Source organism: Aethina tumida, chromosome 7 (genome assembly GCF_024364675.1).
Source record: "Aethina tumida isolate Nest 87 chromosome 7, icAetTumi1.1, whole genome shotgun sequence".
In the NCBI taxonomy this organism is placed as follows: Eukaryota; Metazoa; Arthropoda; class Insecta; order Coleoptera; family Nitidulidae; genus Aethina; species Aethina tumida.
The window spans coordinates 12,873,581-12,900,071 of NC_065441.1; the positions used below are offsets into that span (position 1 = coordinate 12,873,581).

The 26,491-nt window shown below is 31.6% G+C and overlaps 7 protein-coding genes across 7 annotated transcripts; 2 read left to right on the top strand and 5 right to left on the bottom strand.

Annotated features, from left to right (window-relative positions):
* Positions 1-9,986: 9,986 nt before the first annotated feature.
* On the bottom strand, positions 9,987-11,553 carry LOC109597750 (uncharacterized). The gene has a single exon (XM_020013508.2). The coding sequence runs from the start codon at positions 11,463-11,465 to the stop codon at positions 11,067-11,069; it is 399 nt and encodes a 132-aa protein (XP_019869067.1). The 5' UTR covers positions 11,466-11,553; the 3' UTR covers positions 9,987-11,066.
* Positions 11,554-12,027: 474 nt separating this feature from the next.
* Positions 12,028-13,158, top strand: LOC109597756 (26S proteasome non-ATPase regulatory subunit 8). Its single transcript, XM_020013514.2, has 4 exons — positions 12,028-12,229; positions 12,283-12,651; positions 12,703-12,888; positions 12,943-13,158. The coding sequence occupies exons 1-4, from the start codon at positions 12,122-12,124 to the stop codon at positions 13,078-13,080; spliced, it is 801 nt and encodes a 266-aa protein (XP_019869073.1). The 5' UTR covers positions 12,028-12,121; the 3' UTR covers positions 13,081-13,158.
* A 115-nt stretch (positions 13,159-13,273) lies between these two features.
* On the bottom strand, positions 13,274-16,226 carry LOC109597780 (CWF19-like protein 2 homolog). The gene is made up of 2 exons (XM_020013546.2): positions 16,145-16,226; positions 13,274-15,232 (listed from the first exon to the last, which is right to left on the bottom strand). Exons 1-2 carry the CDS (start codon positions 16,145-16,147, stop codon positions 13,325-13,327), a joined length of 1,911 nt encoding a protein of 636 aa, XP_019869105.2. The 5' UTR covers positions 16,148-16,226; the 3' UTR covers positions 13,274-13,324.
* Positions 15,420-16,232, bottom strand: LOC109597782 (adrenodoxin-like protein 2, mitochondrial). The gene is made up of 2 exons (XM_020013548.2): positions 16,145-16,232; positions 15,420-16,070 (listed from the first exon to the last, which is right to left on the bottom strand). Exon 2 carries the CDS (start codon positions 15,923-15,925, stop codon positions 15,467-15,469), a length of 459 nt encoding a protein of 152 aa, XP_019869107.1. The 5' UTR covers positions 15,926-16,070; positions 16,145-16,232; the 3' UTR covers positions 15,420-15,466.
* Positions 16,233-16,314: 82 nt separating this feature from the next.
* LOC109597781 (Golgi resident protein GCP60) lies at positions 16,315-18,094 on the top strand. The gene is made up of 6 exons (XM_020013547.2): positions 16,315-16,495; positions 16,555-16,843; positions 16,895-17,073; positions 17,124-17,248; positions 17,311-17,551; positions 17,612-18,094. The coding sequence occupies exons 1-6, from the start codon at positions 16,330-16,332 to the stop codon at positions 17,953-17,955; spliced, it is 1,344 nt and encodes a 447-aa protein (XP_019869106.2). The 5' UTR covers positions 16,315-16,329; the 3' UTR covers positions 17,956-18,094.
* A 1,999-nt stretch (positions 18,095-20,093) lies between these two features.
* LOC109597762 (alpha- and gamma-adaptin-binding protein p34-like) lies at positions 20,094-21,105 on the bottom strand. Its single transcript, XM_020013520.2, has one exon. The coding sequence runs from the start codon at positions 21,004-21,006 to the stop codon at positions 20,245-20,247; it is 762 nt and encodes a 253-aa protein (XP_019869079.2). The 5' UTR covers positions 21,007-21,105; the 3' UTR covers positions 20,094-20,244.
* A 584-nt stretch (positions 21,106-21,689) lies between these two features.
* LOC109597746 (protein arginine N-methyltransferase 9) lies at positions 21,690-26,411 on the bottom strand. The gene is made up of 8 exons (XM_020013503.2): positions 26,081-26,411; positions 25,691-26,024; positions 25,422-25,636; positions 24,603-24,936; positions 24,246-24,482; positions 23,677-24,031; positions 23,156-23,584; positions 21,690-23,101 (listed from the first exon to the last, which is right to left on the bottom strand). The coding sequence occupies exons 2-8, from the start codon at positions 26,017-26,019 to the stop codon at positions 22,787-22,789; spliced, it is 2,214 nt and encodes a 737-aa protein (XP_019869062.1). The 5' UTR covers positions 26,020-26,024; positions 26,081-26,411; the 3' UTR covers positions 21,690-22,786.
* Between the last annotated feature and the right edge of the window lie 80 nt (positions 26,412-26,491).

A 26,491-nucleotide genomic window follows, 5' to 3' on the forward strand; every position in this document is an offset into this window, starting at 1 on the left:
TTTACTATATAGTCATCAAAATCTTTCTTGGGTTGAGACTTTATTAAAGTTTTGCTCCACCAAGTTTACCAACTTCAACCCATTGTCCAGACTGGCAAAAATAATTGAAATCAACCCAATTTTCGTCATATGTAACAATACGATCAATGAAAGACTCATTTGTGTTGCGTGCAGAGGATAATTGACGATTATCAACGCCTAATTTCGTTATCTACACTTAATTTATTTGGAATCCATTTGCCCAAATTTTTTGATGAAATCCAATATATCAAGCCCTCTTCTAATGATTAATTAACCACAGATTAATGATTGACATTTTTTCAAAATATTGCAGGAGGAGTTCTCATGAGATATTCCTTAATTTTTTCATTGGATTTTTAAACCGACGAAACCAAAATTGTAGAATGAAAAAAAGGACTTGTTAGAAAAACTATATAGAGTTTAATATAAAAATATTAATATGCAATATAAAAACTGATTCAAAAATGTAAATTACTTTTTTAACACTTAATAGTATTTATTATTCTATAAAATTACAATGGATGATAAGATTAAATATAAATGTACAATATTTAAATGAATTTTATTTTACACAAAATGTTTATTAATTTTTTTAAGATTTTTATTGCCTTTCTTAAAATAGGTTAAACACACTTTTAATGAAATTATTAATAAAATTTGTGCCCTGTCTTAAAAAATACTTAAAAATTTAGTTATTAATAAAAAATAAATTTATAAATAAATAAATTTATAAATAAATAAATTTAGTATTAATATATTACCAGAATCACTAAATAGTTACATAAAATTTCTTTGAATTTAACAAGTATAAGTAAAATTCTCACTTTTATGCAATAAAAATAATAACATAATATTACAATAAATGTATTTTTCCATCAATTATTAATGTTACAACTGTGGGAAAATTTTATTAATTTCCATAAACCACAATCGAACAAACAATAAACTGAAATGTCGTGCATCTTTTCCTATAACATAAACATAAATAAATATTAAGTGTCCTGCGGTTTGGTTAGTTTCAGCAATCGATAACGTTTGAATGGATGAAAATTTTCCATCAAAGGTATCAATATCAACAATCAACGTATCCGACGAAACTTTTCAAGACTCCAATTTGTTGAAATCTGATATTAAACAAGCGTAATAGATAAGGCACAATAAAATTTGCTCATGGAAAATTTTATTCAGTTGAATTCGTGACGACATTCGTCTAATCGACGTATTGAATCATATTACGCATCGAAGTGCAATGTTTACATCAAGATAAGGCACATTCATTAATTATTATTTATAATTAAATGTGGCAAAATATTTTTATATTCGGCGAAAGCGTGAACAATGGAAAAGTCCAGCGATCCACGTCCTTTTATCGAGTTGCAAAAATGCCTTTGCCATTTGCAAGAGTGACGGCAAAAATAGTTTTCAGATTAGGAATTTTCCATTGGCACCTGGTAGCATATATACGATAATACAAACTGCTATTCATAGAAACACCTCAACATTTTATTCATTGACATCACTTGCAGGGATGATGTGATTTACAAAAATACTCTTTTTTAATTAAACTAATATAACATGTTTTATCTTAACTAATCAAAAATTAATATTGTATATTTTGGACATGCATTACATTGATTTTATATAATTTATATAAATTTTGTTTTAAAAAAGTCATATTCTTTGTTTTTTTTTTTATTTATTTTTTTTTTCTATTAAATATTTTAATTGACTTTTTTTAATTTTAAGTTTACTTTATTTAAAATATTTTTCCAACTCTTTGAATTCAAAAAATTATAATATTATTAATAAGATGCAATTAATTTTAAATTTGTATTAAACTAAAGATTATTTTAAACGGAATTAAAGAAACAAAATTAAATTTAATATTTTGGACTCTTATTTTCAATGTTAAATAGATAAAAACAATTGAAATTATTTTATATATTTTATATCATTTTAAATTAAATATTTTAATTATATACGAGGCCCAGTCTAAAATTAATAATTTAATAAAAATTGTGAAAGAATACTGTTGATAAATTTTTTTTTCTATACATTTTATTATTTAAAATTTTTATTTTATGTAAATTAAACTATTTGTACACAAGTCTGGTTTTGTTTTAAATTTTTCGGTATTATTTAAATTTACAAAATTCTAAAATTAATTTAATTTCAAATTAAAATTATTATTTATATTAAAAATATTTAAAAAATGGAAATTAACAAATTAATTATAAAAAATAAATTAATTTTATTTATTATATTTTTATACCCAATAAAATTAAAAAAAATAAAGCTGTTGATTTAAATTTATGTAATTTAAAAAATTGTGTTTAAAATAGGCTTAAATAATAAAAATAGACTTTTAAATAAAAATAAAATAATTTAAATTTATATAATTTAAAGAATTGTGCTTAAAAAATAAAAATAACCAATTAAACAATAAAAATAAAAAAATTATTAATTTATAAAATTATTGTTAATTTAAATTTATAAAATTTAATAAATTAAACTTAAAAAATTAAAAACAACCAATTAAATTCAAAAAATAAGTAAAATTATTAATTTATAAAATTTAAAAAATTGTGCTTAAAATAAAAATAATCATTTCTATTTTAAATCAAAATTATTAATTCAAATTTTTAGAATTTAAAAAATGGAAATTAATAATTTAAATGTGAAATTTTAAAAAATTTAAGATAAAAAATTAAAAATAACATATGAAATTAAAAAAATAAAGGTCTTAATTTAATTTAATGTAATTTAAAATACCCATTAGATTTTAAAAAATAATATTATTAGTTTATATCTAAAAAATTATAAAAAGTCAATTTAAAGATAAAAAATTAAGGAAACAGATTTAAAATTATTCATTTATATTTATAAAATTTAAAGTATTGTGCTTGAAAAAATTAATATAATTAATTAAGATTATTTTAAATCAAAGTAACAAATTCTTGATATTTTTTTAAAATTTTGTACTTTTAATTTTATTTCATCAATCTTAATGTTTTAGCCCAATTTGTATTTAGACAAGGCCAATTGTTAAATTTGATTAAAATAGTCTGGGGAATTATTAATCAACGTTGCATGATATTCAAATGGAAAAAATGACCAATAAATGTTTTATTTATTACATTCTACATCTAATCGTTTCATATTAACTTAATTACCTTATCAAAATTCCACATTACCTTTATGATAATATCCACTACTAATTTTAATTCGTTGAATAAATAATTATAATGAAATTTTGCGAATATCAGTATGTTCGCAAAACTAAGACAGGTATTTTTATTCAGTACTTTTCCATTCGTTTTAAAATTCCATCTATAATCGTCATTCTGATTCATTCGCTTTAAGTTTATTCATTATTGCAATGTTGGATATTTATTTCTGTCGGATGTGAATCCTGAATAATAAAACTTATTGTCACCTTTTATTTTTTAATTTAAAAAAGGGGGCAATATTTAAAAAATTAAATATTGGTAAAAGCCAAAATAGGAATTAATTGTGAATGTAAGAAAATTGTAGGCATTTATGTAATATATAAATTGATACTGAAACGGAAACATTATAAAAACTAAGTGCGCCATACCATAAACCTAATAATATGATCCAATTTAGTTCATGTTTCATATTGTGGGTACTAAATTGTTAATAGTTTTCGTCTGATATAAACCTAAAATGGCTTCAATGTGGTTCGTCGTTAAATTAATAGTGAAACACAATGCTCTAGTTATTGCAGTCGCTGAATATTACTAAAAGCCGGAAATTCAATCCAGACAAACTCGAGTGTGGTATAACACTGCTATTTTTAGTGGAGCACGAGAACATAGACACGTTTATTTCTAGGATCTAATCATTATCTCACACAATCACGTAATTTGTGTAAAAGGGAAAATGGTTATGATTATTCGCTAAAACTATATAACAGAACAAACAATGATTTAAATTGGATGAAATTTAACACGATTATTGAGTGGCATCAGCTGATGCATCCAATTTAATATAGAGTCATTAGGTAAATTGATCAATCGGGGACCTTGACACTGGGAGCCACTTTCCAATTAAAACTGAATATTTCATGGCCTTAATGTGAATTAGGTTTTGTGCTTGGTTGATGGTAATTTTCCCAAAAGAAAACTATTAATACTCATACGTAATTTAAAATTGGTTCAACTATTCAACTGAACAATTACATCCCAACTCTGTAACAAGATGATTAAGGAAAACCAAAGATTAGGTTACAGGTAATTGAAATTAAATACTGGTTGACGTCATTTCATGCATAGTGGTCAGTTGCCGATGAATAATGATGTCTACACCCACTTGATATTCAAATATTACATTGCAAAAGCTTGTCGGAATTTATATGCACTTAGCTTATGTTAAGTTTAATTGAAAATACAGTCACACACTCGATAAGTCAGTAGAAAAAAATTCTACTTAAGTCATCAAATAAACTACAAAATAAGTAGGGACGTACCGGGTGGCTATTTGGTTCACTATTTTGTACAAGGGTTGTAGAAAAATATTAATAAAAAAACTAATCACAATTAAATCACACTTCAAAATCATACGCTACGTGATGTGATGTGTTTCAAATACGTTCTTTCGGTTTCATATCGAGACTATTCTCTGGTCACTCCATAACCCCCAAATTATGCTCTTCAATGAAATGTTGAACAACTCAGGCACGGTGTAGTCTTGCTTTATCTTGTAAAGTGAAACTTGGTCCATACTGATTCATGAAAGATAATACGATAGGTTACAGAATATCATCAGTATATCGCCTGGCCGTCAGTTTGAAGTTATACTGCGCCATACCATTACAAATCCTCCTCCAAAAGCTCTTCTCCCAAAGTTGTATTCAAATATCGTTCGCCTCAGCGTCTATAGACTTTTTGTCGTGCGTCATTTGATCTTAAACAAAACCTGCATTCATCTCTAAAGAGTACCTGACTTCACTAGTTCATGTTCCAGTTAATATGTTCATTAGTGAAGTTTCTTCTCATTCTCTTGAGTGTTCTAGTTAAATCAGGAACAACAGGTGCACGTTTTGAATGTAAATTGGCTTCATGAAGTCTGTTATGTATAAATGTATCCCTGTGGCCATACAGTGAAGGTTTCCTAACTGACGAAAATTCTTGTCCACTCTTGAAGTGACATCTGAACCAAATATCGATCTTCTCGAGGAGTAGTCAGTCTCTGACGATCAGTATATCGTTTTCTATGACTAATACCAATTTCTCTGCACTGATTCCACAATCTGTGAATAACCAGGTGATATATTGATATTTCATTTGACTAGTTTATTTTTGAGTTTTCCGTTAGGGGTCATAAAATTATCAAAATAATCAGTTTTTCTTACTAATTTAAATATTAAAAGAGCAGCAAGACATTTGATTATTTATCATGGGGCATTTATCATATTTTTTGTCACAACCTTCTTTTAAAATAAAATAGGGGTGCCACTTTGAACATTGAAAAAGATAAAACTCTATAACTTCAAATTGATCTATCATCTATATATGATGGGAACTCTTTTGTCATTAAAAGTCCTATCAAAAATTTTATTATAAGTTTACTAGCTTTTGTAAATTTCATTAAAATACAGGATCTGAATGAAGATACAAAAAAAAACATCATTATTCAGTACGAACACAAAGAATTTCTAGTCAGTTTGAAGAGGGTGGAAACGAAATATATAAACTGTTTATATGTGGCAATAGTTTTTGTTTTGTCATTAAATTTCATGTACAAATATTTTTCATACCCATATACAGATTAGGTTATGAAAAAAAAAACAGTTTAGTTCCATTTTAACGAACAAAGTCTATTTGAAATTTTAATATATAACATTGAAAACTCAAAAAATAACAAAGATGCATTAAAACTGGCTTTGTGTATAGAGAAAACATTCTAGAATTTAAACTTCAATAAATCAATATTGATTTATCTGTTTTAAGTTAGTAAACTTTAGTAGATAAAATCGGGAGCCGGTATAAAATTAAACATTTAAAAAGAAAACATCTAGATTACACTTATTTGAAAATACGAGGACAATTTTAATTACATAAATTTGTTATTGGAAAACATGTTTTGCAGTTGATAATTTTATAAAAACAAGTATGTGTGATATCTTTTTAATTAAAACAATTAATCTTCACATCAATAATATCATCTAACTTTAATTAATTCCCCCTTTGTTACAAGTCTAATCTGGACACGATGAATAATTAAATTCAAACATAATAATACCAGACATTATAACTATTAATTAATCACGAACAAAACCGCATGACTTTGGCTAACATCCACGTCTAGAAGCTGAATTCATCCAGACCCGACTAATCCGGACCTCATATGGATAAATCATAACCACCTCAACATGGCAATGATTAAATGGGTCAGTCGTAGTTTCCTTAAAATAAACACCGGTTAATTTGCATACTCCAATGCGTCGCACATGCACAAACCTACCGGTTTTAATTGCGTGCAATGTGTGTATACATGGTTCTTCGCTATTTTTAGACGTGCAGCACTTTTGTCAGTCGATATCGCGACCGGCGTTGTGTGGCGGCCAAACGGACCCGGTAATTTTCCGCTGGCTTGTTGAATACGCCGACAGACAATCGCAAATACAGCTTGTATTGTGTGCAAACATGAAAAATTACTTCCTTTCGATTTAATAAAGCATCTGCGTAATAAGGTCAAAGGTAAAATACAAAAAACTCCTCGACAATCCAACTTCCTCCAACATAAACTGAACGGAATCAAAACGGAAAAACAATGAAGCCAATAAAAGGTCTTGTTTTGATTCAAACAAGTGATTCCATTGAAACGGGATTAAATGAATGGAGCAGCTTCCAACTGATGTTTTAATGAATTAAAATTGAAAACGGTTTAAATAATTGTGCAATTTTAAACAAGCGCCATAATTATTATACAATCGTTGCACCAGGACGTGTACACGATATAAATCATCTGTTTATTTATGGTTTTTACTGTGGAATATTTATTTACATGTGTAAGGTCGCGTTTTATGTCATTGCAAATAGAATAGTGCAATTTATGATGAATTTTCTTTTCCTGTTTCCTCATATGTTTACGCATTACATGTCAACAAAATGTGCATATTCAAACGATTTTAGTGTCTGAAATACGTTTCCTGTAATAATACTAATGGATTTTTGCCCACATGCAATTTCATTCGAGTTATTCAAAACATGTTATTTATTAACAAATCGTAGACTTTGGCAAAAAATAAAGTCGCCATAAATGTGACCTCGCATGTATGTTTTAGAAAAAACTGCACTTCAAAACAACTATAAAGATAGGTGGGTTTGTTGTTCGTCTAAACATTGACAGTTGCCAAAATAATCAACCTATTATATGTGTTATTAAGAAGAACTTCTTTGTCTATAGTGGTCGGTGAAGTACAACCAATGATAAAAAGGTTAAAAATGAGTTCCAAAACTCTCGTTTCAATATGTGAATTGTAATACAATTTATATGTTGAATACATACAATATATACAATTTAAAAAGCGTTTGATCCATCTGAATATTGAGAGAGACATTATGCACGAAGGAGAGAGAAAAAGTCTCCCACTATGGAGCAATCTGGAGACTTACATGACGTCTCTCTCAAGTTTCAGACAGATTAAACGCTTTTCGATCTGTATATATTTTATAGTTATTTGTGCCATCATTGGGTGTTTATTATTATAGTAAATATTTTTTATTCAGGCGCTTTCTGTTTCCTATAGTTTTAATATCTATCCATTCTATGTCCTATAACGAATAAGCCATAGGACAACAAAAGTTAAAAAATAAAATTCTTACTAGGTTTTTATAAACATTTGAACCTAGATGATAATGCTTCAGACATACGAACATTCTGAGACATTTCCGATATATCTCACAAATATTATATTTTCCTTGTAACTTTGAGATGTTTTTGTGATATCACAGATAAGTCACAAAACGTTTGAAATATTGTGACCAATATGGGACATTTCTGTGATACATATATCCGAGACAACCAATGCCGTGAAGGTGGTATGATCAAATGCTGCCATTGATTGACCGTGGATATTTTAGTCGCGCCCTTCGGAAGGCCGTGGAATATTTTCGTTAGTTGGGTTCCCGGGAGAATCCCAAATTAATTAGTCATGCTCCGTTTTACGGTTTGTATCGGCCAAAGTGGCTTATATTTGGCAACCCGAAGATCGCTTGGAACAAATCCAAAGCCGAAATATTTTTCTGGTTGTTCCTGGCGTGCATAATTAAAATTCCCACAGAGGTAAATAAAGGGCACGAAAAAGTAAATATTGGTTTTTATTTGCAGTGATAATAAACCTTTACAATTTTCCCCCTTAGTAAAGCCTTTAATGGCAAAAAATGTTGAACTGATGTCATAATTAACTTAATAGCTAATTTGTGGATTGTTTATGCGAAGCTTTTTCAATGTTTTGCACTCATGTTGTAAATTATTACACAAACCAGACAAAAAAAAGTGATAATAATTACAGCAATCGAATAAACTAACCATTGTAGGTGAGCATGACTCAAACTGGTTGCATTTTTCTTATTGAAAGATAAATAATGAGACAATTCATTAAATTGACAGCAAAAACTGGATATTTCCAGAGACGACAAATTACTATAACCGATAATATCTCGGAGATTCTGATTCATTGTATAGACAAGGCATATTTTTAAGATCAAATAAAGAAGTTTTATTTATTATAAATTACATGAGTAAATGATTGTCAATTTGATATATTCAAGGGTCGTTTTAACTTTTATTTTGCGGGTAAATAGTATGTGTAATCCTTCCTGTTACTTGCAATTGTAACTATATATTATTTTTCTATGTAAGTATGTAAAAGAACAATGTAATATTTATCTATATTCTCTTGATACACTAATGTTTTGCTTATTTTAAAAGTACATTCATACATTCCCATTTTATCTAGATATATTGTTTCCATTATCCATTATTGTAAGTAACATATTGTTCTTTATAAAAAATTGACACAATACATATCTCTGAATATGTGTCATAAATTTGAAATATACAATATTTGAGGGCAGTGCTCCCTAGATAAGGGGAACATCCGGTTTGAAGAAATAGACTCGCATATTGCATGGGTGAAACTACATAATATCTAATCCAACATAAAATGATTAACATCTCTTTTATTTCCATAAGAAATACTAAATACATAAATTTCTCTTCTATTATTAAATAGTAGGTAGTCCAGACGGTGCCAAAATAATCATATTTGGCTGGAGGGCGGTTCATTAAATGTTATATTAAGTAACTCTCCGTATTTGCACTTCTGATTAAGAGAAACAATATTTGGGGAATCCCAGACCTCTTATATCGCTATGACCTTCGAACATTCTTAATATGGATTGGTGATAAATTCGATTTCCTTTCTTAGCGTTTATACATCACCTTAATTTGTAGTATCTTTAATAAATTAAGTTGATAATTAATTAAGTCAATCTGAACGTAGTGGTGCCAACAAATTGATAAACATCAAACTATTTGTCACATGGCAATTCATCAAATAGTTGTACCTAGTTGTAAATAACCATTGACCCTCAAAAAATTGTTTGTCCAATTATATTCGAAGTAATACAATTTCTCCATGTCATTCGTATTATTTATATAAACAATTCATTGAACTGACAATGTCTAATGGATACTAGTTACATTTGTGGGAATCCCCCTTCATTTCATAAGTATACAAAGTGATTCACCTACCGAATTTATTAGAAATTTATAGAAAAACTTCTAATGAATAAGTTATGTGAATCAGTCGTGATCAAATATGCATATTTTTTTTTTATTTTTTACAAACTATATTTAATTAAACTGCTTAACCCATTCGGTTGTTTAAAATTAACTCCTTTAGGTATTAAGGAAGAGGTTTGTAAAAAAACAAGTTATACATTCAAAAGGCTGTTTATTTAGACAAATAATTTACAAATCAGTACACGACAATTATACACATTAAGTGGATATAGTCATGAAAACATGAAAATATCGAAATACATACAATAAAATTTCATCTGACAAAATAACTTATCTAGAAATTTATATAAATTTTATTCAACATTTATTTATTGTTCACGCATTCGTTAGAATATTCGTCGTTAAGACTGATTACATTATTGTGTCGTAGGAATGTAATACATAAAAATATTTGATTAATAATAGAAAAATTGTCGAGGGCAGTGATCTCAGGTGCGGACAAAGTAAACGTCCGTCCTGAAAAAAAGGTTGGTCGTAACAGATCTTGTAGGCCTCTCAAACAATCTAGCAACCAGGTAGATGTTGAAAAATAGAATCGAGAGTCCTAAGAGTATTTAAAATCACAATTAATACAATAGGCTTGTTGAATGTAAAAGAATAAACATCCATTTATTCCAGATCTTTCCAAGTTACTGGGTGTTAAGCGACCTTTAAACTGTACTTCCTAAATATAACCCTCTATAAAGTTGTTTCAAAGTACAACCTATTAAACCTATGAATATAACAAGCAATAATTTTATTTATGATAACATTTCAACTCCGTTAAATCCTCCTTTGCACAGTCTTTACTCAATGTAGCAGATTCTATGAGAACCCCTTAAGCGAGGAAACAATTTAATTTAAATTGATTTAGAAAATTGATTTAATACTGAATCCAAGTAAAAATTAAAAGAATCTTTGGCTAAATTTAAAAACCGGTCGAAATTTTAAAATCGGCTTCCATATTTTTATATTTTTATAAAAAATATCGAAAAACAAGAATTATCCGTTACCGGATCAGTCCCCCACTTAACACTCTAGACCGAGCCAGCCATAAACTCATAAAACTACAAAAGCTCGAACCGATAAAAATTAAGCTACATATCACAGGGCAATGTATCAAATTGCTATACCTGGCAATAGCCGGCCTTAAACAGTCACTGACCCCAAACAAAACAGTCCCAATCGTCCCATTTCTACTGGAGGTGCTGGAGTTTCTTTTTCTCCCCATCTCATGAACTCGTTCTCTCGTTGTCCGCGTCCTTGTGCTTCATGGTCTTCTTCAACTTGTCCAACAATCTGTTGTGAAACTTGTTCAAGCTGGTCGTGGAGTTGCACTTCGGCGGCGAACAGGACTCGCTCTTCACCGGACTCTGCAAGCTGTTGGAGCTGGTCCGAGAATTGGCCCTGGAGTATTGTTTCGAAGACATGTTGGCCGGCACGCTGCGGTGCGTCGGCGACGTTATGAAGTCGGAGCCTGGCGACGTCGAAAGACTGGGTCCCTCCGACCGGCATTCGGACACCTTCCTCGACCGGCAATTCGAGGTGTTCGAGCACTCGGAAACTCTCCGGGACCGATTGGACTTGTAGATGTCCCAATCGTTTTTCACAACCGGCATCATAAAAGCCATCGCGGTGTTTATAAACAACAAACGGTTTTGGGTAAACAATCGATGCTACAACTGACACACTGTCACAGTTTCAAAGTTTACTAGCAAATTGACGTTTCACTGCCGCGTAAAACGGTTTTGTCGAGTAACGTGTTACTACAAGCGTCCTGATTGGTGGGTAGTAAATGGAGGGGGTAACACGCCTTTGAATAAAAAAATGTTCTGGAAACAGCGCCCCCCAATAATAACAAACCAACTATCGATCAATGTGGTGTAATTCAAATTGCCCTAATTAATTTTGTTGAAACAATTTATACAATAACAAGGATTATTTAATTTATCTACAAGAAATATTTTGATAAAATTGGTATTTTGGAGCTTTACTGAAATATGCAAAAGATCTCTTTATTTGAAACTGCATTGATAATTCACTGTTTTAAACATTTAATAATTGGTGGCACCATTATCGAAAATTTATTTTAGTTTTCAATATTAAAAAGAGATGGTGCCAACATGTGAAGATGAATTAATGTTTTCCCTACTGGTTGGTTGTAAAATATTTTGTACAGAGGGCGCTGAACAACCAACAAAAACACTCGTCATCTGTCAAAACTGTCTTTAAAATTTACCCAAATCATCCTCCATAGCAAATTATTTTGTGAAATATTGCTGAAAATATGTCGAAAATCAATGAAGTGGCCGCTTTATACAAGCAATTAAAATCAGAGTGGTCGGCGTCGTCCCCCAACTTGAGTAAATGCGAGAAACTTTTGTCGGATTTAAAGGTAAACACATTGTAGGTTAACTCACTGATTTGGCATAATATTATAATTTCCAGTTGGAACTTACAAATCTGATATTCTTGCCTACGTCCAGCTCGACCGCGTCAAAACAAGAACTTTTACTAGCCCGAGATATTCTTGAAATTGGGGTACAATGGAGTATAGCAGCAAACAACATCCCAGCCTTTGAGCGATACATTGCTCAATTAAAATGCTATTATTTTGATTACCAGAACTTGCTTCCAGAATCGGCATTTAAATATCAAATTTTGGGTTTAAATTTACTGTTTCTGTTGTCACAGAACAGAGTTGCTGAGTTTCACACTGAATTAGAATTATTGCCAGCTAGTCACCTTCAGGATGATCTCTATATAAGACATCCATTGTCCATTGAACAGTATCTAATGGAAGGTAGTTACAACAAGGTAATACTTGTGTTTAGAACAAATAAAAATATTTCAGTATTTGAATTTTAGATCTTCTTAGCTAAAGGAAATGTGCCAGCCAAAAATTATAACTTCTTTATGGACATTCTTTTAGACACAATCAGAGGTGAAATTGCTGTCTGCTTAGAAAAGGCATATGAAAAGATTTCCCCTAGGGATGCTGCAAGAATGCTGTATTTACAAAATGAGGAGGCTTTCAATCAATTTGTAAGTAGGGTGAGTATATAATTAAGTTCTGTTAATATAAAATTTTAAAACATAAATTTATAGAATAAAAAATGGAAAATTGGGTCTGACAACATGTTCCATTTCGTCGCGGAAGAAAGGAAGACGCATGAACCCATCCCATCAACTGAGTTGGCACAACAGGCCATAGAATATGCTAAAGAGCTGGAAATGATTGTTTAACTTTCTATAACTTTTTTATAACATAATTTTACTAATTAGTGTAAGTGATGAAAAGAATAAATTATATATAAAAAGTTATTTCAAGGCATCATTTATACTCCCAGATCCATCTAGGGTTACAGCATTATCATAATTATAAGAAATAATTATAAATGAAAAATCACTAATTAAATAATAAGTTTTTCAAGAAGGCAAATAAAGAAAATTATAATTTTTTTACAAAAAAGTGTTATTTTATTCTTATTTATTTAGTACAATCATATTTGGACCAACTCTTGCTGAACTCCAAGACTCTCTTACTTTGTTCATCAAAACTTTGTCTTTTAGGCTTCCTCCATTTACTATGGTGTAAATCCAACATCCCTCCAATAATTTCCTGAGCAAAATTACTGGGGAACATCTGTTCATCTTCTATAACATGTGCAAATCCCTCGTCCATTCCAAATGACACGAAAAAGTATGGCAGACCTTTAGGAACCGCCTTTCTCACATCTCTACCTTTTAATGAAACCAGTTTTTTGTTTTGGGCCCATTCTGTTTCCGACTCGTCTATGGCTTTTTTGAAATAAATTGGAGCCATGTCACCTTCTTCCTGTGGTACGGGTATACATTGGATTATCATATGCGGGTACCTTTGTAAATACATTGCGGTCTCGAAGAATATAACATCTTCACCTCGAGACTTAAACATCTGCACTAAAGATCGTCTAAAGTTCAACATTTCGAGCCATTCATTTTCGTCCAATTGAGTGGAACAAATTACGTGTCTTAGAGGTAAAATTAGACAATGTCCATCAGTTAAAGGCTCAAATGATGGTAATCCTAAATAAACAGTCTCACCCATTGATACCATAAGATGTTTTAACATCGCCTCACTTTGAAGACAGTACGAGCAATTGTCCAGACTTTTCGTTATTTTTTGATGTTGATGAACCGCTCTGTCCCTATTTCTAGAGTCAATCTTCGAGTCCGATTCTTTTTTCCTTATGTTATCGGTGAAAATATCATCCAGGTCATCTCTCTTCTTCGTTTTACTCACCATTTTTGCAAATTCACTATTTTGATCTTCAATTGTGTTAAACTTCTCGTTCTCAAACATCTCTTTAAGAGAATATTTATCATCATCGGCGAAATATCTCATCCTTTCACCGTCTTGATGAGTTGGCATTTTCTTTTTCTTTTCTTTGCGGTGGTTACTCGGCCCATAATCTGACTGAAGTTTCACAGGTTGCGACCTACCTTGATTATCGGTGCGCGTCAATACTACTTCTTCTTCAACTGTTTTTGGAGCATTCTGTCTTAACTCTCTAGCTTTGTCTAGTTTATCTTTCAGTTCTTTTGCCAATTGTATATTTCCCATTATCTCAGCCTTAACCAATTTAGCTGCAAGGTGGTTAAGCTCCTTTTCTGACAATATCCTATCATCATCATCATCAACATCTTGTTTGTCATTTGTACTTGTCTCAGGTGTATTCGTATATATAATATCCGACTTTTCTGTATACGTTCTATTCTCATTTTCTTCAGGTTTCTTTTTTTTCCAGTTGGATGTTCTAGTTGACCTAGAGTAACTTGATCCAGTTTCTGAGGACATTTCTTCACTGGGTTTCTTGAATTTAGGCAACCCATCACCACCATCCTTCCAATATGGATTAAGCTCCCTGGTACACTCTCTAGGGTTGTATTGTTGCCTCTCTTTTTCTTCCTTTCTCCTATCTTCACGATCCTTTCGTCTGTCTTGGCTTGAAAATGAATTGAATGATGTCGGTAAGGTCATCCAGTCATCTCTTGTACTAGGTTTTTTATATTCAATTGTCTCTTGATTATCTTCTGTGGGTTTTCTTCTATCATCATCAGGACTTTCAGATTTAATTCTTTTGTGACTTTTGCTCTCATATTCATCTGAGCTATCTATTGATTTACTTCTCCGTTTTTTACTTTTCTTAGATTTCTTCGCTTTTTTGTATTTTTTATAATCAGATGATGAATCAGAGCTCTCTGATGTGCTGTGTTTCCTACGTTTCTTTTTAATGAGCTCTTCTTCAGAAGAAGAGTCATTTGGATTTCGTTTTTCTACCCATTCATCTTCCTCTGAACTAGATGATTTACGTTTCTTGTGTTTCTTTTGCTTCTTGTGACTCTTGTGCTTACCCTGTAAATAAAGATATAATCAATACTTACTGCTTAATAAAAAGAATGCATTTCATTTTAACAGAATCTATTAGGATTAATTTGTGAAAAAAAAAAACAATAAAAATCAAAGTTTTTTTAAAATATATCTATTTTCAACGAAAATTACAATAAAATATTTATATTCAATATAAATTTGTAAATTTAGCTAAACAAGATTCAAATACATTAATTAACAAATGTAATAAGATTTGAATTAAGAATTCCTTTGATCATTTATAGTTGCTGGTACTCTAACTTCCAATCCATCCAATTTCTCTGATAAAAAGATCTGGCATCCCAATCTTGATGTGTCTGTTAATTCATAGGCCAAATCTAACATGTCTATTTCTTCCTCAGTTGCCTTATTTGGTAGTTCATTAAAATCCTGTGGGGTGAATATCAAGTGGCATGTAGAACAAGTCAGTGTTCCCTCACAAGCCCCAAATCCATCCAGGTCAATATCATTGTTTACAACTACATCCAAAAGTGAGTCTCCAACTTTACCTTTTGCTTTGACTTTCTCTCCATTGGCTTTAACAAATGTTACCTCAATTTCTTTCTTGTTTTGCAACGGAATTCCTGTAGAAAATACCCTTAGATTTTGTATGCAGTTATTGTATGTTGTTGGTGTCCTGGTGAGTTTTGCAATAGTTTTAAAAATGTTCATAGACATTTTGAGGAAATTAACTAGTAAAAACTGGTCTTCAGCGCACTATAAAACTTTAAACCTAAACGATAGAATTTTGCTGGTTCCGTAATATTACGTTTTGGCCAAACAAACTTCACGGGTAAAAACGGCGAGTAGTTTAAAATTTTATCTATAAATAACAATAAGAATGTTGATTTTCTAATCTTCAAACCACTTCTATTAGATAATCTTGGGTGCACTTACCATTACAAAACGATTAGAAACTCAATCGTGGCTGATGTTGTAAACAAGCGTCAAGGTTATGTTACAACTCACAACTGTCAAGTACGCGAACTTGAGGGACCGAAACATCCCAAGATAATTAACACGAATCTAGTAACTTTAATGATTGTAAGTTTTTAGTATGTTTTGTAGACGTCACTTCGACAATGGCTGCGGAAAGTGACAGCTCACAAATTTCCGACAATTTCTCGAATTTAAAAATAAATACGGATAGCACTAACAATGTATCTAGTGTGAATTCTCCAGTTGATACTTCAAAGTATGGCCTCCCTTTGAAAGAAGTATATCGACTCGCCTATAACTTTTACAAGGGTATTTCTTGATTTGTTTGTATTATATCCTTGCACAACAACAGTCAATTTCCATTGCAGAAAAGGAAGGAAAAGCGGTACATTTCAGTTATGAGGACAAACTACAGCTAGTGGCATTTGCCCAACAAGTATTACATGGACCTTTGTCTGAAGCGATACACAAATTGCCCCCATTAGGAACCTTGGATGTTGTAGGCAAGGATAGGAGAGATGCATGGCTAAAGTTGGGCCAATTGCCCAGTGAAGAAGCTAGAGAAGGCTTTGTAGACCTTTTGTCTAGACTATGTCCTTTGTTTGAGGCCTATGTGGAAGCACACCGCACTGAGATTAGGGAAAAGGAGAGAAAACTGTAAGTTTATTAATTACTTTCTACTTCAATTTTAAAAATTTTGCTTTTTAGTAAGGAGGCAGAAGAGAAAAGACTGTTAGAACAACAAGAGGCATTGAAAAAGGAAGAGGAGCAAAAGAAAATACAGGAACAACTTGAAAGGGAAGAGGCAATAAAACGTCAAATTCAACAAGCTTTAAATGAACAGACTTATGACCAGTTTAGAAAATATGCTGAACAACAATATCCAGGTTAAACATAATCTGATTAGCTAGTTCTTTGTTTAACATACAATTTCTAGGAGATCCTGAAAAGCAAGGTGCTCTAATTAGACAACTTCAAGAACAGCACTATATCCAATACATGCAACAACTGCAAGCAGCTCAAAGAGAATCCACACAAGAACACATTACTGAATCTTCAAAGGTATTAATTAGTAGACTTTATTTTCATTTTATTCTTATTCATAGTGTACTTTTGTGTTGTAGGCTAATGAACAAGTACAGGATTCAGAAAATACAAATGAAGATGATAATGAAGAGGTGACTTTGATGGCTCCAAGTATGTGGACAAGACCAGATGTGGAGGAATTCAAAAAAACAGTATCAGAGGCAGAAGGTGATGGAGTAGTGAGAGTTGGACATGGAGAGACAGTTACTGTTAGAGTGCCAACACATCCACAAGGTACCAAACTCTTCTGGGAGTTTGCAACTGACCATTTTGATATAGGTACAATTTAAAATATAAAATAACGCCAAAATAAAATTGCCTATTGAAACAATTTTGTAGGTTTTGGAGTGTTCTTTGAGTTTGGCACCCCCATTTCTGAACAAGTGACTGTACATGTATCTGAAAGCGACGAGGAAGACATGGACGAACTCGACGATGATGACATATTCAATGAGGAGGCTATTCGTACCGGCGATTTGGAAGCAGGATCTGTCACGCCGAACGGTATTTCTAAGCCTCTGCTCACCGAAATTGTTCCAGTTTATAGGAGAGATTGTCAGACAGAAGTGTATGCTGGTTCACACCAGTATCCAGGAAAAGGAGTATATCTGTTGAAGTTCGATAACTCGTATTCACTGTGGAGGTCGAAAACTCTGTACTACAGAGTATATTACACACAGTAAATCTATTTATTATAAATGTAGAGTATTAAATTTACATAAATCCAATGTTCCAATGAATATTTATATATTTAAATGATGTATATTGTATGTACTATGAAATATGTTGTGCTAAGAGTAAAGTGATATTCGTAACCGTGAATGTAGTTTTATTGATCTAGATGTATATTACACACATCTATTATCAAACACCTTATGAACAGTTTTTGGCTTAAACAACAATTAAAGTTTTTCTGCATTAAATTATCTTTAAACTTGTCCACTGGAAGACAGTTTTTGGCTTTAATGAAATTAGTAATTGATATATAAAAGAGTAAATATTTATGCATTAAATTATCTAAAATATATCCTATGGAAAATATTTTATTTTTTTATTTAAAAACTCATTAAATAAAAGATATCTAAAGGATATATTTTTATTTATGTAAAAATATATTAAAACAAGTATAGAATTTGAACACTGTGTACTAAAAATGTCAGTAATAAAAAAAGATTATTTAAAAATATTTATTTAATGCATATAAAAGGCACTGGTTTCATAATCTTAATAAACATATATATAGATATATAGATATAACTAACTAAAAATATTCAATATCTATTAAATAGCAACAGAATATTAAGACATATGTATTACAATGTTGCTATCACATTCTTTTAAAATTTAACAGTCTCATTATACATAAACATTCTAAAATACATATAATTATTTTGAGAAATAGCATTTGATATGGCTGTATTTATAAATTTAAGCCAAAATAACTTAAAGATTAAAAAATCAATCTCCTCAAACCCTAATGAACTAACAAACATTAGTTTTAGGTGTTTTCCAAGATCGAATACAAATCTAAAATATTTGGATATGACACAAGTACAATTTTGCTTACCTACTTAAATAACTTAATACAAAAACCACTAAAAACTAAACCAATTAAAACTAACGGGTGCAGCGTTCGAAGCTTCGCACCGAACGCAGTTTCTTCGCAATAACTTCGCCAAGCTCCTGCGAACTGTCCGGCGTCAGCACAAGCCTCCTGCGTATTTTGGGGTTCATGGGGGTGACAACGGGTTCCGGTGTCTTTTCTCTGTTTACACCTAACACGATTTTGTCGTACTCCAACGGCGACCAGGTTATGGGCTTCTTTCTCGGTCCTCTTTGCACGATCACCATTTCATCTGGACTCGAACTTTTATTTGGATTTTCGTCCGTCAAAACGGTTTCGTTCACTTCCATCAGTGCAATGCGTGATGATCTTCTGGGACGGTTCTCGTCGTTCATTATCTCCGCTTCGTCCATCATTACGGGGTAGAATTAACGGTTTTTACGACCGTTACACCCCCCGATTGTTTGGCACTTGTTGATGCTTTTAAACTGGCGTGAACGAACTGAATAACTGCATGAGCAAATTATGTAAGTTGCGGGTGTGGTTATAGCAGGAAATTTTGGTGTAAATGTCCAGAAAACTAAATTATTCCCGCTTCAAGATAAACACTGTCAATATTGCCTCCAGCTTAGACACACTGTTGCCGTTGTACGTGTTTTATCACCTGATTAGGTACTATTTTCAAAAAGGATGATTAATATTTTAAATATTCATTAAATATACCTTTTATTTTAACGAGTTTTGTTTGTATTATGAAGTTTTTCATCACTATTTATAAAAAAGATAATAGAATAAATGATTAAACAAAAATCGAGAATTTATTGCGTAAAATTTGCTACGACATCTGTCAAGTGCGATGATGTCCCTTTAAATTTCCAGTCGGCGATTTAAATGCCGTAAGCATAATTTTACACCAGTAGGCTAAGCGCAAATTATTGTAACTACGAATAATAAATATAATTTCTTTTGATAACTAGTTAGTTGTTGTTACAAAAAAGTGTTAATTTAACATTCAGTTATATAATTTCTTTAAAAAAATCATCTAATTTTAATTTCTCATGAATATATAAATGAAAACAATTGATATATCTATTTTAATATTATATTTTCTTAAATATGAATTCTAATTTTAAACATTTCCTTATTTTTTAATTTAAAAATAATATATGATGTGCTTAACATGAATTAAAAATATTTGTATTATATAATATTCATAAAATCAACTAATTATATAATTTAAGAAATAAAATTACCAAGTAAAAATTTTACACTGTATTTATATTATCATTTTTCCATTATACTTAACATTAAGTTTAAATACTATTATAAAAATTATCACATACAAAGATAGAATGTACTTTCTACTCCTATACATACATGTTAAATATCAAGAGCATCCACAATAAACTCAAATGTCCAACAATTCCTCTTCTTCACCACCAATTGCCTTCCAGAACGCTGTCACCATATCCTCAGCATATTTTTTGCGTTGATTAGCCGGCATTGACTGAAAACTGTCTTTCATCATGTGAAACTGTGAAAAGAGCTCTGTGAAATCATCTGTACCATCTTGATCTGTACCTTCAACATTTTCTTGGACTTCTTTTGGAATCTTTTTTGATGAAGGTATCTTATCATTCTGTTTCATTTCTAAGTTGGGCCACATGTGTGTTTGTAATGCTTCAATGATCCTATCAACTCCAAACTTCTCTTTGATTATTTCTTCATCAGTGTGAGTATTATCTACAGTTGGATAGAGTTCAATCAGTTCAAATTCATGTTTAAGGCACCACCGAAGAGCATTTGTTTTCGTAATTTTGGTGTCATTGGTACAGTAGTTTGAGATGAGCAATTTTATTTCAGGTTCACACTCTTTGATCAAATCATCCCATAGATTCAAATCGACTAAACCTGATTCTTTATTGGAATCCATGTGTATTATCACAGCGTCGACGTTTTCGTTGAATTCTGGTGTTCTTTTATACATTTCGTCAATTCCGATAATATTAACCGTAGCTTTATAATACTTTGTGTCTATTATCCAGGGACATTTGATGATACCCGTTTTTGGATCAGGATCGAGTTGTTTTTCCTTAGTTATGAGTTTTATTAAGGATAAGGGTTTTGTGTTGCTGCAACTCACTATAACAATGCTCGGATTATCGTCCATTTCTTGTTAATTTGTCAGTAATTGATATCTAAGCAAAATTTTCTTCTGCTGGAGTTAATTTGAGGTTAGATAAACTGTCAAGTTTGTGGTGACAGAATACGTTCTGTGAATTGAATACAGAGTATTCAAATGTTTATATCACGAATAGGCAACCAATGCTGCTAAAAATTCTGTAATATACACAGAGGATAAAATTTGGAAGTAGACGTCTAAATAAAGTTTCAAATGAAAATATTTCAAAGAAAATTTTTAAGTTTTTTATACTTTACTTAGATAAGTAAAGTGGTGTAATTATTTCACAGTAACCAATATAAATAAAATATCGAAAAAATTCTTGAAACTATTTAATACTTCACTTAGATAACTAAAGTCGTGCAGCCCCTCTACAGTTTATTTCAGACCCGGAGTCTTGGTCATGGAACCGTTAAGTTCTACTTAGGCAGCAGCCCAGCGGTCAGTCCCGACATAGAACATTGTCACATCATATGTTGTATTAGATTTTGATTAATATGAAACTAAATTGTAATTAAAAGTAATATAAATATAATTAATAATAAACCATTTTTAGTTTTATTTAAAATTAATTAATCAATTATTGTATACCTTAGTTATTAAGATGTAATTTTAACTTACCTTTACCAACTTAAGAACTGTGGTCTGTGTTGATCAAATAAAACAATTGGTGTGGCTTTGTATGCTTTATTTAACGGACTTTATAATAATTATATATTATATAATTATTATACCATATATTTTACACAAATATATCTTAAAATTAAACAGCCAAGATATTATTAAACATTGTAACGCCAATAAAACATCGACATAGACAATACGAAACAAGTTTTGGGCTGAATATTCATTCCCAGATGAGAGAAAAGTAAAAATTGATAATACATGTCCAATGATTAAAGTTGGTCACAGGCCATAAAGTACAAAATACCTTTATAAAAGTGAAACCAATTTTAAAACTTTGGTTTTTGTGACTAGTATACCCTGTATAACCCAACTCGTAAACAATTTCTAAACATTTCTCAGTCCATATGGTTACTATCTTTTACATATCTACAAGTGCCTTTTTACATCGTCGTTCGATCATCTATACATGGTAATCAATAATGTATTTACAATAAAATACATACATCGTATGTTCAATATATAACATAAAGCAGACAAAGCTAAACCATTTAGATATCTGTATATAAATAAATAACGTCTAGAAAAATAAGTTAAAGATAGAATTTCTATAGAAGTACATGAAGATGATCTTATCATACAACTAGTACTTTAGTAAAACATTTTTAAAAACATTTAAAATAAAAAGATGGAATAACATCAATATGGAAAATTATAATTCGTTACAGCATTGAAAAATCCTTGATATTTTATAACCTTGTACAATAATTTAATTAGTTGTAAACAACGTTACAATAGGAAATTTTCAATTAAACAAGATACAATTATCTTTAAACATCTAAGAGAAGATTATTCCATCACATTAATAATTTCAAATACAATCAGTCAATTCAGTCCAAAATTCGAAGAATTACATTTAAGACTTTTACTATTAAGTCAGTGATATTCATATGATTTTGATTTACATTAATATCATAGTTAATTGATAAATTACAAAGTACTCTGTTGAGTAGTACATGTTTGAACACCAGACAAATTTTACATAGTCAAGCATTGTCATGTTTTGTAGACGAAATGTACTGCATAACTAGACCAAACATTAACAGACAAATGGCCATGCAACACATATGAATGAGAATATTGTTTAATCATCTACAATCGAAATCTTCAAGTAATTATCCTCTCGTTTAATATAAAGCTTGACAATTTGCCCCGGTTCGACGACACGCGGATTCTCCAAAATGGCGCAGCTCTTACGATGATACAGCGATTTGTAAGTTGGAACGGTGATCTCAGGTGTAAAAACGATGTCGTACCAGAAGTGAACGCCATTCAAAAAACCTTTAGCAACAACAGGTACTTGGATCACGCTCTCGAAATAAATCGGGTTACTTTTTAGGGCGATTGTGCGAGATAAGAGAGCAGCACGCATGTTGAATATGTTGGGGTGTTCAGATCCCTGGAAAATATAAATATGTAACACAGAAATTTAATTACGTTTTACCAAGCTTACAGTGTACTCGTTCATGAATTTATCAATTTTGTAGCCAAGACAATTGTCACTATTGACTTTGTTCCAGTTGTCGATGTCCGGACTGGCGATGAGCTGCACACGGATATGAATAGCTTTGGGAATGCAACGGGGTAATGTGCCGCCCTCTAGCCCGCTCTTCAGAAGCGGGGTCACCAATCCACCGCCAGTTTTAGCCAACGATCCATCCGTGTTAACGCCATCGTAAAACAATACGTTGCAAGAGGCAGCGTATCGGGCGCAGTTTTGAGACGAGTCAACGAATATTACCCTGTCACTCGGTATGTCGTTCAAGCGCATCACCTCACGGAACAACGGAAGATCATCGACGTTCTGGTAGACGTGATATACGTAACTGCCCTTCTTGGCCATCAGAAAACCAAACAGTGGGAAACAGTTTAAGTCTATCACCTGGAAAATTTACATTATATATTCTTATAGACCTTATAACTTATTTAAAAATATTTTTATGACAGACAATAAACAGAAAATTAAGATTATACCTTAAGATCAGTGGCCTCCTTAAAAGTGTCCGCAACGTTACAGATCGCTTGTACCAGCGCCGCATCATTGAGGAATGTAACGATATCGCCGGAAGCATCGTGAACGTTGACGTACTCCTCGAAACGTACGTTCTTGTTGACCACCTCGAACTTCAATCGACTTTCGGCAGCCGACGCCCTCAGGTGCAACTTTTCACCTTTGTTCATCAGGATGGGACGTTCGAGATGGAAGACCGCTTGTTCCCAACAGTTCACGCACTTTTTGTTACGTGGATCGGTTGTGATGCGCACCTCCTGGGTCAAATCCAAGTCGAACCACACGGCGAGTGAATGCACCCATCCATCGTTCACGCATCTGAAATATTACACAATTTATATTTAATTTTATGAAGCATATTTATATTGTTCCAGCTTCGAGAGAATCTCTATTTTGTCCTTTTAAAACTGATTTGTTCCTTGAACATGTAACCAATGAATGCTTCAGTTTTCTTCTTCTAAATTTTGTATTTTCAACCTATTTTGATAGTTGAACCAGTTCAATAATTAAATCTATGTATGTTATAACTTACTTTAATTGAATGTCAAATTGCTTCTCGCCCTTGACAATCTTCTCCAATTGGTTGCAGTTGGAAAAATCAATGCTAGCAAAAAGTGCAGTGTCTGTTTGGTATTTGAGAGCAATGGCTGGATTATTCAGATACTCGGCCTCGTACGGTTCAGAGTCACTCTGTCTTATACAGATTTTCGACTTCAATATGTTCAACTGGGGTAAGGGTGTTACCACCGTTGTTCGGCACCCAATATAACTGTAAAAATCACAACGATTATAGCAAGCAAATAACTGGGAAATGTTTTCTTAATTGTATTAATTTGCGTCGACAACGGAGAACTTTAACAAATAAATTTTATGGTGAACAAAGCCTTACCCGCTGTATATGCCGGTGACATATAACTGCGCCCTGGCCGGTATAACCCTGTACTTCGGATAAGTAACAAGCGTTCTTAGAGCATGCGTGAGCGTTTCGAGGGCGCGTTCACCGAACAACGCCACGTCGAAGATCTCAGTGACCAGGAGGTTGCAGGGGGCTGGAGCGCTCTTTAATTCCGTCGAATTACAGTGCAAGAGGCGCACGTTAGTCGCTTCGTTCTCCTTCAAGATCTCCGAGCACATCTTGTACAATAGTTTGTTCTCTTCGATTGCGGTCACATTCGCTTTCGGATTACTGGCGGCTATGAGGCTCAACAATCCACAACCAGCGCCTAAAATAATTATTTAGTATGAATTTTAATAAGTTTCAATGTCATTAAAACATCTATTTTAGTAAATACTTATATTATTCGTCGATACAGTATATGTTACTCATAAATGTTGATCAATTGTTTAAAGGTTTGCTGTAATTTGAATAATTGTCTTGATGACTCAAATATTATGTAAACAATAATATTAACGCACATAGAAACTTTTATATCTTCTATTCCTCAAATATTTCCACGTCTTGATTTATTTGTTTAGAAGATACAAAAATATATTAAAAACGGGGGAAACCCTAAAATTAAAATTTACTCCACATACGTTTACAGATTATTTAAAATATGATAATAAATTGTTATGACTTGGGCTAAATTCTTTTATGTTTGACTCATCAAATTTATACTGATTACTGAGTATTAAAGGCAATAAAAATAAATGGTCACATCAATAATATGCTAAGTAATTATTACAACAGGACAAACAGAAATCTTACCCAAGTCTACAACATTAGTGAATCCCTCCTCAAGCAGTTCATCAATAGCACGTACATAAGCCACATTTCTTCTAAGATCATTCAACATTCTGAAGTGCCATCTTGGTAACTGATGCCACTTTACATAAAGCAGATTCTTCTCAGCTGGCAAAAACTTTGGATTTGCCTTTACTGCAGCTTCCAAATATCTTCTGGCAATTTCCAGTTCTCCAACTCTAAATGTTTATGTATTAGTGAAATTAATATTATTTACTTCAGAATCTGCTTACCTGTACATATAACCACCAAGATTGTTGAGAATCATGTAATTATTCGGAAAAAAGTTTATAGCCTGGAGGTAACATTTTAGTAACTCCTCTATGTTGTTGGTTGCTTCTAGAGCTGTCCCAATTTCACAAATGACATTTGTGAATATCTTTTGTACGCTCAGTGGAGCTTTATTTGGATTATCCAAGCTTTCAAAGTACTTGATGAAGTACTGGTAGGCTGAGGGATAGTCACGCTTTTGAGCAAGATCAGTGGCTTTTCTCAGGTATACTGTAACATTTGCTGGTGATTGCCGCACTACAGATGTGTGTCTTGGTACTCTACCAGCCATTTTCTCTGAAATAAACAATTGTTTTAGTCATTCTTGGAAAAAGTGGATGTAATAAACTTACCTTTGATATATTGGCTTAGACTGTAAACATAACTATTTACGCTGTCAGACTTTTGTTTAAAACATTGGCCAGTGTTACCAGTTAGATTGAAAACTACTACTTAAAAATATTTACACAAATTTATATTCTACAGTCGGAAATTTGATATATTTTATGACAGTGGTGCGTTTTGATTGAAATTCAGATTTTTCACATATTACTTAGCAAAATAATATTACGAATTTCAAAATTTTAGAAAGAAACACTACTTAAATGGCCCATGTAAAACACAAATGTCATATTCAATTTAACACTATTTTGTAATATTGCCAATTTTACTAGGTTATCTCAAAATAATAAACATTGAGGTTCTGGAACAATAATAAAAATAAATTATAAACACCTAAAATAATTTGTAATTTACTGTATTAT